The sequence below is a fragment of the Neoarius graeffei genome, chromosome 5 (assembly GCF_027579695.1).
Source record: "Neoarius graeffei isolate fNeoGra1 chromosome 5, fNeoGra1.pri, whole genome shotgun sequence".
In the NCBI taxonomy this organism is placed as follows: Eukaryota; Metazoa; Chordata; class Actinopteri; order Siluriformes; family Ariidae; genus Neoarius; species Neoarius graeffei.
Genome location: NC_083573.1, coordinates 43,384,638 through 43,398,485, shown reverse-complemented (window position 1 = coordinate 43,398,485; position 13,848 = coordinate 43,384,638). Strand labels below are relative to the sequence as shown.

The 13,848-nt window shown below is 41.8% G+C and overlaps 1 protein-coding gene across 5 annotated transcripts in view; it reads left to right on the top strand.

Annotated features, from left to right (window-relative positions):
* nbeal2 (neurobeachin-like 2) overlaps nt 1-13,848 on the top strand; it is a 175,310-nt gene that overhangs the window by 147,169 nt on the left and 14,293 nt on the right. For all 5 annotated transcript variants that reach the window (XM_060921757.1, XM_060921755.1, XM_060921756.1 and 2 more), the window contains 5 exons: nt 767-891; nt 1,231-1,371; nt 4,321-4,451; nt 8,565-8,674; nt 10,988-11,105. In XM_060921757.1, the coding sequence (XP_060777740.1) occupies nt 767-891; nt 1,231-1,371; nt 4,321-4,451; nt 8,565-8,674; nt 10,988-11,105 (625 nt within the window). The remainder of the gene's footprint in view (nt 1-766; nt 892-1,230; nt 1,372-4,320; nt 4,452-8,564; nt 8,675-10,987; nt 11,106-13,848) is intronic.

Below are 13,848 nucleotides of genomic sequence, written 5' to 3'. Positions count from 1 at the left end.
CCTCCTGAGATCATGGAGGGACTGTGGCCAATAGTTCAACTGAGAAACGATGAGGAAACTGTAAAAATGGCAGGACTGTTTTGAGGAAAGAAATTATACATTGATGAGCACAGGGGAAAACCGTTGCTACAGAACAGATGGGAGGAGATTAGCTGTGGGGTAGAGAAGGAAAAGTGGAGCTGCCCTCTAGTGGCTGTATGTCTTAGCATCCTTTCGAAAGTAAAGGAAGCATGTGGCCAGTGATGGTTACACCATTTAAAATCTCATCTCATCTCATTATCTCTAGCCGCTTTATCCTGTTCTACAGGGTCGCAGGCAAGCTGGAGCCTATCCCAGCTGACTACGGGCGAAAGGCGGGGTACACCCTGGACAAGTCAGCAGGTCATCACAGGGCTGACACATAGACACAGACAACCATTCACACTCACATTCACACCTACGGTCAATTTAGAGTCACAAGTTAACCTAACCTGCATGTCTTTGGACTGTGGGGGAAACCGGAGCACCCGGAGGAAACCCACGCGGACACGGGGAGAACATGCAGACTCCGCACAGAAAGGCCCTCGCCGGCCACGGGGCTCGAACCCAGGACCTTCTTGCTGTGAGGGTACAGCACTAACCACTACACCACCGTGCCGCCCCCATTTGAAATGGACTTATTTATTTTCGTATGTAACAAGAGCATAAATGAGCTTTAACTGTGGTTTCAGTAAATTTGATTTCCTTCGTGTGTGTGTGTGTGTGTGTGTGTGTGTGTGTGTTTCAGTTCCCTTGGGTGCTATGTGACTACACATCTAATGTACTGGACTTGGAAGACCCGGCTGTGTTCAGAGATCTGTCTAAGCCCATCGGAGTGGTGAACCCTCGCCATGCCCAAGATGTCCGAGAGAAGTGAGCTACTTTCTCCTTATTGTATATCATTTATGCCTAATGTTCAAACCCAGGCCTTTTCAGCAAGTCTCTCTAAGTTAGTAATGCAGATATATGGTCCAGCTCAAGTACAAAGTAAGAATAAAAGGGCTCTGATATTTGTGACAGACTGATTTGTTCAACATGGATTAACTTTTAAAGTCACAGGTCGTTATTCAGTAATTCATCCAAAGGCATGTTATTGTGTAACTACTATGACCTGTTCAAGTAATTGCAATGAAACTGACAGGAAAAGAATGTAAGACCGAACCTGCTGCTGGCTGCTGGGAGTTAAACCAAATGCGGTGTGTGTGCACGCAGGTACGAGAGCTTTGAAGACCCCGCAGGCACCGTTGATAAGTTCCACTACGGCACACACTACTCCAACGCAGCAGGCGTCATGCACTACATGATCCGCATGGAGCCTTTCACCAGGCTGCACATCCAGCTGCAGAGCGGCAAGTAGGGTCACACATCACACGGACATCACGCTTAACACATGACAGGGACATAAAGCATTGACATGACTGCCTGGTACTTGACTAGGAATCGCTTCATGCGTTAGAAGTTAAATATATTTTTAGAGATGACATGCCACTGTTTTCTATCAATACCCACCAAATATTTTTCTTATAAAACTACAAAGCTTTAAATTTCTTTTTTTTTTTCCTGACACACAGCATGTAGAAATATAATGATGTTAAAATGTTCCTTATGCAAAACGGCAGCTTTTCTTAGTCAGATAAACTCAAACATGCAAAAATAGCTTATATTACAAATAAAGTACAAATATGATACAATCAATTCCAGTAAAAAAAAGTTGTCGGTATAGACCCCTTCGCATGTTTGTAAACAAACCGACCGTTGCCAGGATGCACGCGTAGCCTGGACCCAGAAACAATGGCGCTGCCCATAGACCGGCATTAATATGAGCTGTCAGATTATGCAAAACAATTGTCGTTACAAGATCGAGAATGCTACATAAATAAGTTAACTCTAACAAGTGGACATCGCCTACCGGATCCGCATTTAATTAAAGAGTGGACGGACGATGTTAGTAAGTTCCCTGGTATACAATGGCCAGATATATACTCGTACCTTATTGACAAGACTTCAGTGTACACCCACGAAAAACTTCGTGCCTACAAGTCTTTAGACGCATATGATTATGTTATGTGCGGGCATGTACAACTTGATTAACAATGGAACATTCATATTCATTTTGTTTTAATCAAATTATACCAGTGATGTGATGGCAATGTGGCTTTAGCTACAACAGCAAATACCAACACTAAACAGCAATTTGCAGGAGGTAATGGCATGAAAGGAATGATAGTGTAAAGAGTGCAGCTAAGAGAAATCAGAGCTGCGTAAAAAGCGAGAGGCAGAGAGCAGAAATGAAACTGAATGGGGCGGGAGCTAGGTTAGAGCAGTCAACATAAGTTGGCATTTAGAGTGAGGGCACACAATTTCACCTTTCCATCCTTGCTTTAAAATTGTGATTTTCGGCATACACAAATAATGATGGCACAAAATCTGGACTGCTTGAGTCAAGCGAGACCTCTCCTACAAACAAAATTGCATGCGAAGCTAAGTTAACATGCTAACAATAGTCATTACATTGTGTAACTATGACCCAGCTAATCAGACAAACGTTACCAAAGTATTTTGCTACATCAATAAACGAAGACTAGAAAGAATAAAAAAGAAAGATTTAATAAATAGCCTGATCTTACCTGTGATGAAGTGGGCGCTGCAAACCCGCGCATTTTTGATGGTGCTTTCATCCCGGTCTACACGTTTGATGGCTTGTAGTCATAGACATCGGCGATTTTTTTGGAATGGGTGAGATCCTGCTGGAATTCTGAACATTTTAACCCCATCACTGCTACGATTCTGACACCCGAAAACACAACAACTAGGCATTTCTGAGTCTTTTTTGGGTCCAGGCTGCGCGCGCAATTTCCGCTTTCGTATGAATGACGTTTACTGCGAAGGGGTCTATTGGCCTGATACCAAACCTGGGTGTCAGATCATCGGTACTTATTCTAGAAAAGGAGTTTTTGCTCTTGTAATGAATGATACCAGGACCAAAAATGATTGATTGCTTTATTCGAAACAGTAAAAAAGAAAGATATAAAAAAAATCAGTGTTAAAAAAAATCAGTATCAGTGTTAATAACAATTTTCAACACTTTATTTTAAAATTAATAAACTTTTATTTGTCAAAAGTAACCTAAGCATGGTGAACCAAATTTAATGTGTTAAACTCCTTAACAGTGTTGCAGCTGTAAGCATCACAGATATAAGGATTATCTAATATAATGAAAGATGTGAAAACAGATTACTGGTAAGGTGTTTTATTTATTTATTTATTTATTTTTTCACATTCACTATGTGTCAGCCCTGTGATGACCTGGCGACTTGTCCAGGGTGTAACCCGCCTTTCGCCCGTAGTCAGCTGGGATAGGCTCCAGCTTGCCTGCGACCCTGTAGAACAGGATAAAGCGGCTAGAGATGATGATGATAATAATAATGAGATTTTTTTTTTTTTTAATTTAATTTAATTTTTTTTTAACAGTAGTCGTAGTAGTAGTGTGTCACCCTGTTTGGCCAGTAAATGGCAGTGTTGTACATGAGCAGGCTGTGCTCTCTTCAGCATGGTCCAGGTCTAAGTTTGTTTCATTGTGTGGTGAAAGGACTAACAGAAACTAACAGCTAGTGATTCCTTACCAAAGTTATATTGGATTTAAAATAAAAAGTACTGACAATAGTGTTTCATAGTGTATCTTCAGTCGCAGAAATAAACATTCATATTAGGCTATAGACCCTTTTCAGTCACGTGACCTTCGTAAACGCGACCGCCATTTGGGACATGTAGTGGACTTCGGCTCGAATCGGTTTGAATGCGAGGAAGGCGACAAACATAAAAGAAAAAGGAGCGAGATGCAGAAAACTGTATTTACTAGTTTACTGTAATTATGATCTGGCAGCTATTTACACCGGATCCAGTGTAAATAGCTGCCGGAGCCAACGTCTGAGCTTGCCGGAGCGCGCTCCGGCCGGCCGCGAGCTAGCGCGCTCCGGAACCTCAGACGTTGGCTCCGGCAGCTATTTACACTGGATCCGGTGTAAATAGCTGCCAGATCATAATTACAGTAAACTAGAATGGAATGTTAACAGCAATGTAATGCCTTTTCTGGCTAATTTTATTCGTCTTACCTCCAACAAAGTGGTCACTACACAAGCGTTGGTATGCCATCTTCTCCGTCGGTCAGCATCTACACATGTGTATGTGTATGTATATGTGCACACATGTGTATGTGTATGCCTATGATTTTTTTTTATGCATGTCTTCGTTTTTAACTTTCCTGATGCGTTTTGTTTTGTGTGTGTGTGTGTGTGTGTTCAGGTTTGACTGCGCAGACAGACAGTTCCACTCAGTAGCAGCAGCATGGCAGGCTCGTATGGAGAGCCCAGCTGATGTGAAAGAGCTCATCCCGGAGTTCTTTTATTTCCCAGAATTCCTGCAGAACATGAATGGTAGAGATCAGCACGAAGCATTTCTCTTTATTCTATAATGGCTTTCATATGGACACTCTTGACATATATAGCTCACCCCTTGCACATACAGTGCCTCCTTATATAATACATAATTTTAAATTATTTATTATCATATGGTTTGGCCTCGAACCAACATCAAATTGTATTTTTCCACCTGACAGTGTAATATGATATGGTTACTAATCCTCACAGATAGATAGATAGATAGATAGATAGATAGATAGATAGATAGATAGATAGATAGATAGATAGATAGATAGATAGATAGATAGATAGATAGATAGATTTACTTTATTGATCACAAGCTGGGAAATTGTTTTGTTTCAGCAGCAAGTTATCAGACATATGAAAAGAAAAAGACACACATGTACATAGTGTGTGTACATAAAATAACAACATAAAATAGAATTTTTAAAAAAATCCCAAAAACAAGCCGATTATTCAATATACAGATAAAAATGTAACGCAGTGGTGCTTGAAAGTTTGTGAACCCTGTAGAATTTTCTATATTTCTGCATAAATATGACCTAAAACAACATCAGATTTTCACACAAGTCCTAAAAGTAGATAAAGAGAACCCAGTTAAACAAATGAGATAAAAAATATTATACTTAGTCATTTATTTATTGAGGAAAATGACCCAATATTACATATCTGTGAGTGGCAAAAGTATGTGAACCTCTAGGATTAGCAGTTAATTTGAAGGTGAAATTAGAGTCAGGTGTTTTCAATCAGTGGGATGACAATCAGGTGTGAATGGGCACCCTGTTTTATTTAAAGAACAGGGTTCTATCAAAGTATGATCTTCACAACATATGTTTGTGGAAGTGTATCATGGCACGAACAAAGGAGATTACTGAGGACCTCAGAAAAAGTGTTGTCGATGCTCATCAGGCTGGAAAAGGTTACAAAACCATCTCTAAAGAGTTTGGACTCCACCAATCCACAGTCAGACAGATTGTGTACAAATGGAGGAAATTCAAGACCATTGTTACCCTCCCCAGGAGTGGTCGACCAACAAAGATCACTCCAAGAGCAAGGCGTGTAATCGTTAGCGAGGTCACAAAGGGCCCCAGGGTAACTTCTAAGCAACTGAAGGCCTGTCTCACATTGGCTAATGTTAATGTTCATGAGTCCACCATCAGAAGAACACTGAACAACAATGATGTGCATGGCAGGGTTGCAAGGAGAAAGCCACTACTCTTCAAAAAGAACATTGCTGTTCGTCTGCAGTTTGCTAAAGATCATGTGGACAAGCCAGAAGGCTATTGGAAAAATGTTTTGTGGACGGATGAGACCAAAATAGAACTTTTTGGTTTAAATGAGAAGCGTTATGTTTGGAGAAAGGAAAACACTGCATTCCAGCATAAGAACCTTATCCCATCTGTGAAACATGGTGGTGGTAGTATCATGGTTTGGGCCTGTTTTGCTGCATCTGGGCCAGGACGGCTTGCCATCACTGATGGAACAATGAATTCTGAATTATACCAGCGAATTCTAAAGGAAAATGTCAGGAAATCTGTCCATGAACTGAATCTCAAGAGAAGGTGGGTCATGCAGCAAGACAATGACCCTAAGCACACAAGTCGTTCTACCAAAGAATGGTTAAAGAAGAATAAAGTGAATGTTTTGGAATGGCCAAGTCAAAGTCCTGACCTTAATCCAATCGAAATGTTGTGGAAGGACCTGAAGCGAGCAATTCATGTGAGGAAACCCACCAACATCCCAGAGTTGAAGCTGTTCTGTATGGAGGAATGGGCTAAAATTCCTCCAAGCCAGTGTGCAGGACTGATCAACAGTTACCGGAAACGTTTAGTTGCAGTTATTGCTGCACAAGGGGGTCACACCAGATACTGAAAGCAAAGGTTCACATACTTTTGCCACTCACAGATATTGGATTGCCAATGGATATTGGATCATTTTCCTCAATAAATAAATGACCAAGTATAATATTTTTGTCTCATTTGTTTAACTGGGTTCTCTTTATCTACTTTTAGGACTTGTGTGAAAATCTGATAGTGTTTTAGGTCATATTTATGCAGAAATATAGAAAATTCTAAAGGGTTCACAAACTTTCAAGCACCACTATATGTGTGTGTGTGTGTGTGTGTGTGTGTGTGTGTGTGTGTGTGTTTTGTACATGTGAATGTGCATTAATAGTGCTAAACTATTTGTATTCAGACTAGTTTGTATCCTGGTTGAGTGTCTGTGTATAATAACATACAAGATATTAGAAAGAGTTCTCCATGTGTCTGCATGTGATTCTTCCAGAGTTTTCAGTTCCCTCCCAACATCCAAAAAGCATAGCAGTGGGTGGATTGGTCAGGGGCGCAGATACGTTTTTTGAACTGGGGGGGACAAAGCTGCCAGCAAACCAACCCCACCCCCAACATGTGTTGTCAACATGTGTTGACTTTCTAACTATGCCTGTGTGTTGCGTGAGCGGCAATCAGTCAACAACTCTTCGCAAAGTTTCCTTATGAAACAATATGCTCGCTGAAATTATGGCAGGGAACGCCAGATTAAACATTAAAACTGCCTTCTGAGCACTGTATCTACAGGCTACCACCGAAAGAAGGAGGCTACCAGAAAGGCATCTCTACTCCATACGATTTTACTTTCACTACGACATTACTTTGAACAGACTATCAAAAAATTGCAAGGTGATATGATAAAGTAAGGCACAGTTTACTTACAGTCATTGTTTTTTGAAAAAACGATGCAATCGTTTTCTGCCTTTTCGGTTTGGCACCCTTCATCATGCCGTGTTGGGGTCCTGAACTAGGAGCTGTCCCCGATATGCCTGTCAAACTTGTTGTGGGTAACCATAGCAACCAAGCTCGAGCTCGCAACCTGTGCAGTCTGCGCAGCTCAACCAACCGAATATCAGTCTTTGTTTTGTTTTATGTGAGTTGTTGCAACTATGTATGTACTGCTGTGCACCTCAATAAACCGAATGGTAATTAGTCTTTTGATTTTTCCGTGAGGTTTGCCTTATGCAAAGAAAGACAGCATAGACGTTTTTTCCTCCCTATAAGTGGGGGGGACCGAACGAGGTGAATTTAAATCTGGGTGGGACGTATCCCACCCGTCCCCCCCTCTATCTGCGCCTGTGGGATTGGTTATACTAAACTGCCCTTTGGATCTGATGAGGATAAAGCACTTACTGAAGATAAATAAATGAATGATTTTCTTGGGGGGGGGGAATAAATAAATAAATCCAACATATTAACATTTTATATACAGTAACATCTAAAATGTGTGAGGCAAGGTCCCTATTAAGCACCAGACAGCGAGTTTCTTTTTATAGCAGAGAACAACCTGATGTGTCAATAATTTTACTAAAAACAGAGAATGGTGAAAGAAAAAAAAATATATATATATAAACTAGTGTGAAACTAAATGTAGTGAATAAACACACTGTATAGGAAGACATTTGGATTTTTGGCTTTCCTTGCTGTAAAGCACTTTGTGCTGCTCAAGAAAAATATCTCTAAATTATTAGTATATAACTCTTTCAACATACAGTACCAGTCAAAAGTTTGGCCACACCTCCGAATTCAATGCTTTTTCTTTATTTTTTTATTCACTAAAAGACACTTTCTGTCTTAAAGTAATGATAGATGTCGTTTCTCTTTATTTAGTTGAGCGCTTCTTGATATAATATGGGTGACTACAGTTGTGAAATAGGGATAGTTACTGAATGTTTATAATTTACTATTTACTGTTTGAACTCAAACACATTAAGAAGGCAAGAAATTGCACTAATTAACTTTTGACGAGGCACCTGTTAATTGAAAAGCATTCCAGGTGACTACCTCATGAAGCTGGTTAAGATAACGCCAATAGTGTACAAAGTGTCATCAAAGTAAACGCTGGCTACGCTGAAGAATCTAAAATATAAAACACATTTTTTTAAACACTTTTTTTTATTTACCACATAATTCCATATATGTTCCGTATGTTATTTCATAGTTTTGATGTCTTCAGTATTGGTCTCCAGTCTAGAAAATGGTCAAAATACAGAAAAACCTATGAATGAGTAGGGGTGTCCAAACTTTTGACCGATACTGTATACATTTTGTTCTGCAGGGTTCAATTTGGGCTGTCTTCAGGTAAACCAGGAACAAGTGAATGATGTGGTTCTGCCACGCTGGGCCTCTTCTAGAGAAGATTTCATCAGAAAACACCGCCAGGCACTGGTAATTTGTACATGCAGATATGTGTACACACACGCTCACACACACATATAAGCGTGGGCTCATACATATACAAATATAAACCACAAAATCTGTGGCTTAAGTATCATTCACATACTGTACACTACCATTCAAAAGTTTGGGGTCACCCAGACAATTTTGTGTTTTCCATGAAAAGTCACACTTTTATTTCCCACCATAAGTTGTAAAATGAATAGAAAATATAGTCAAGACATTTTTCTGGCCATTTTGAGCATTTAATCGACCCCACAAATGTGATGCTCCAGAAACTCAATCTGCTCAAAGGAAGGTCAGTTTTATAGCTTCTCTAAAGAGCTAAACTGTTTTCAGCTGTGCTAACATGATTGTACAAGGGTTTTCTAATCATCCATTAGCCTTCTGAGGCAATGAGCAAACACATTGTACCATTAGAACACTGGAGTGAGAGTTGCTGGAAATGGGCCTCTATACACCTATGGAGATATTGCACCAAAAACCAGACATTTGCAGCTAGAATAGTCATTTACCACATTAGCAATGTATAGAGTGGATTTCTGATTAGTTTAAAGTGATCTTCATTGAAAAGAACAGTGCTTTTCTTTCAAAAATAAGGACATTTCAAAGTGACCCCAAACTTTTGAACGATAGTGTATGTGTAGGGTTGGGTGGGGAGACTGAGGCAAGTTATCAGCTTTTGTAGATTGTGTGAAATTCTTTGCAGGTCGCGTCGCATTCATATTGCATTAGAGAGGATTTACGATACCCTCTTACCACGACATTAGTTTCTCAGCTTGTCACATATACTGGCCTTCAGCCTTCACTTTCATCTCATCTCATCTCATTATCTCTAGCCGCTTTATCCTGTTCTACAGGGTCGCAGGCAAGCTGGAGCCTATCCCAGCTGACTACGGGCGAAAGGCGGGGTACACCCTGGACAAGTCGCCAGGTCATCACAGGGCTGACACATAGACACAGACAACCATTCACACTCACATTCACACCTACGGTCAATTTAGAGCCACCAGTTAACCTAACCTGCATGTCTTTGGACTGTGGAGGAAACCGGAGCACCCGGAGGAAACCCACGCGGACATGGGGAGAACATGCAAACTCCGCACAGAAAGGCCCTCGCCGGCCCCAGGGCTCGAACCCGGACCTTCTTGCTGTGAGGCGACAGCGCTAACCACTACACCACCGTACCGCCCCAGACTTCACTTTTTCTGTCATTATTTTTTTGCAGGGAGACGTGAGACATAGTGGGGAGACATGGAACATTATGTTGGGAGACTTGGGACATAGTGGGGAGACATGGGACAAAAATAAAATCCCTAGGCCTACAGGTTTAATTGAACACACAATGCTGTACAGTGATAGAAAAATGTCAGTTTACCTAAACCTGACACCCCACCCAACCCTATAAGCCATGTACGACAAGATTGAGTGGAATAACTGTTTTATTATATCCACATTCACTGGATTTTGAGAAGCAGAGCATTTTTAGATAGCCTAATAGTAGAGTAGCCAATCAGAGTGTGCGATTGCTCATATCCGGTGAATGTGGATAGAATACTATATATGGTGACTCTAGGCTACAAACTTTAATTCCTAACAAATGCCAAATTCACCAGCGTACATTACACCATAGAATGGAGGTGGAGGTGAAGTAGAAAATACAAGTTTTAGTTGGTAAAAATATTGAACTGCACAGACCTTACTGCAGTGTCCAGCTTCATGGCTCCAAAGGAAGTCGGTTACTCTCAGGGGCAACATCTAACTTCTGATGTCATCTAAAACCTGATTGACTGGAATTAATTTATGGGAATACAAACTGTCCTGGGCAGCACGGTGGTGTAGTGGTTAGCGCTGTCGCCTCACAGCAAGAAGGTCCGGGTTCGAGCTCCGGGGCCGGCGAGGGCCTTTCTGTGCGGAGTTTGCATGTTCTCTCCGTGTCCGCGTGGGTTTCCTCCGGGTGCTCCGGTTTCCCCCACAGTCCAAAGACATGCAGGTTAGGTTAACTGGTGACTCTAAATTGACCGTAGGTGTGAATGTGAGTGTGAATGGTTGTCTGTGTCTATGTGTCAGCCCTGTGATGACCTGGCGACTTGTCCAGGGTGTACCCCGCCTCTCGCCCGTAGTCAGCTGGGATAGGCTCCAGCTTGCCTGCGACCCTGTAGAACAGGATAAAGCGGCTACAGATAACGAGATGAGATGAGACAAACTGTCCCAAGTCTCCCCGCTCTCCCCTACCCTGCCTGCATATTTGTGTGCACACATCCATGTACACACACTTATCTCACATTGTGGTTGTGTTTGCAGGAGAGTGAGCATGTGTCTGCCCACCTGCATGAGTGGATCGATCTGATATTTGGTTATAAACAGCGTGGGCCCGAGGCTGTGGAGGCGCTCAATGTGTTCTACTACTGCACGTATGAAGGTAAGACACTCAGGCTCCCTGACTGCAGTTTATATCAATCACCAGTGTTCACACACGTTTTTTTAACGTATTCTTTATTCAGTATTCGGTTGCTAGAATATTCTCAATCTAATTTATATCTTCCACATCTGTAGAGTGTGTGTGATTATAACCAAGCAGTCATTTCAACACGTTTCTCTGTAGTAAGAAAAGATCAGAAAACCTGTTTCCTTACACGCTCACGTATAATGGAGGCTTAAGGGTAATATTATCCTGAAGTTGATTATTTTTCCAATAACACCACAGAAGTGTTTTATTCCTCTTATATTGCAGTCATTTGCCAGTGATTCCAGTGACTCTGGCATAGACCCCGAAGCCGCCGCCAGGCGCCGCTAAAACCGCCATTTAGAATTTGAGCCGCCGCCAGCCAATAATTTTGTAAGCCAATTTGAGCCGCTATCTAATAAAATTTGGCTGAGCCACTAAGAATTGTGTACATCAAATAATGGGTTTATCCACATCATGAGCTACAAGAAAAGTGACACAAACATGATCAACTGTACACACTAGTAGTAACACAATAGAGACGTATAGGCATACACTGTAGAGATTTAGAACTGATATCACAGCACAGAGAGCCACCACAAGCTTGCCGTTGTGACTACCTGTCTGGCTTCCCGCCCCTCACACCGTTACCACGATACACTGGGGAACCCGGGAACCCACCCAGAGCATCAATCGACTCCGATATCGACGAGATGGCTGCATTCTTTGCCGCTGCTGAGGGAAAGTGTAAAGGTATTTTTTTTTTGTTTGTTTGTTTCACATACTTCGAGATTGATAAAAAAAAAGTACTCCACCACTCTACTTTCATCGTAGTAAGATAGCTGCCAGTCCTTCACTGGTCATTGCTAGTGAGAGTAGATAGCTAGATGCCTTCCTCAAACAATCCAGATTAGCTTATTATTAGCATTGAACTACAATCTTGCTAGATTTATATTTACAATGAAGTAAGAGACCAGGGGACCTGTGGTAATTTGCTATTTATTCCCCCCATTTGTTTGATCCGTTCGCCCGGATATATGCCACACAGTGACGTCCAGTATCAGCCATTTGTAGCCATAAACATTTTGGTGGCTGCAGCAGCCATTAAGGTTTTGGCTGAGTCAGCTAGCCAGCCAATAATTTCATCAGCCAGCCATTATCCTGAAAACAAACGGCTTCGGGGTCTACTCTGGCAAACAGTGACATGTCATACATTTTATCCATTATAATTACATTTAATGTCGCAGTATAACAGCTATAAACAGTTGTTCCCTCACTAGGCTCTTTTTTCTCTTTACTGGAGCTAATAAGACAAAAACGATGTAGCTTGTTATGTTAAGGAAGAACTGGAGTGTCCTCTGTCCTGAAGACTTTCCTGTGGTGGAAACTGTTACAAAGTGCTGACACTGGAGACTCCTTCCATAAATGTGAAATCAACATCTCCTTCCAGAAAACTTTAACTTCAATATTAGCAATTTTGGGCGGCACGGTGGTGTAGTGGTTAGCACTGTCGCCTCACAGCAAGAAGATCCTGGGTTCGAGTCCAGTGGCTGACGAGGGCCTTTCTGTGTGGAGTTTGCATGTTCTCCCCGTGTCTGCATGGGTTTCTTCTGGGTGCTCCGGTTTCCCCCACAGTCCAAAGACATGCAGGTTAGATTAACTGGTGACTCTAAATTGACCGTAGGTGTGAGTGTGAATGGTTGTCTGTGTCTATGTGTCAGCCCTGTGATGACCTGGCGACTTGTCCAGGGTGTACCCCGCCTTTCGCCCGTAGTCAGCTGGGATAGGCTCCAGCTTGCCTGCGACCCTGTAGAACAGGATAAGCGGCTACAGATGATGGATGGATTAACAATTTTGGATTTTTGTTTGTGAAATAACAGCGTGTTTAGTTTATTTATTATTAGCCTTAGATTATGTTGCATTTGCTCCAGACAAGTCGCTGTGGATGAGTTGTTAATAGGTCATAGAAACAGTAATGTATCAGAAAGAGTGCATTAATATACGTAAACCTGTGATTTGAATTACAGTTACATTGAGCTGCTCTTAGAGAAACTTAATCAGCGCCTTCCAGCTAGTCAGTTTCAAGAATTCAACAGCGCTTTTGTATAAACAGATTTCTAGCTTAAAGGGATAGTTCGGGATTTTTGACATGAATCTGTATGGCATCCCCATCAATAGTGTCATGCAAACACACTGACTTACCCCTGACAGCATCCTGTGAGTCCAGTTCTTGTCCAGTTTTGGTCCAGACGAAAGTAGTCCGGCAAGTTTGTTGGGGTCACGAAAGTAAAACGTTTTTTGTCTCAAAACAGTATGTGTTCAAAAGAGTGATATATTTGCATCACAAAACCGTTGCCAAATAAAAAGTCAGACCTCGAAATCGCTTGGCACTATTTTCTCTCCCTTCTTATCACTGCGCGCTGCCGCCAGGTGACAGCCACGGCTGTTTCATTCATTGTTTACTGCTAGCAAAGTTAGCGACAACATGTCTGACTACGACAGCGACGTTGAAAACATTGACTTCATCTCACACCCAAAGGGATATCTTTATGAACCCGAATATACAGATGAAGAAATTCGCCAGATGGAGTTAGAACGGGCAAAGAGAGAAAGGGTGGACAGAGAAGTGGAAGAAGGTGAAGCTGGAGCCGCAGCTGGAGTGCGCACTGCAAACACGAAGCTTTTTTTACCTTTGCCTGTTTGGAGTCCACATGGAAGC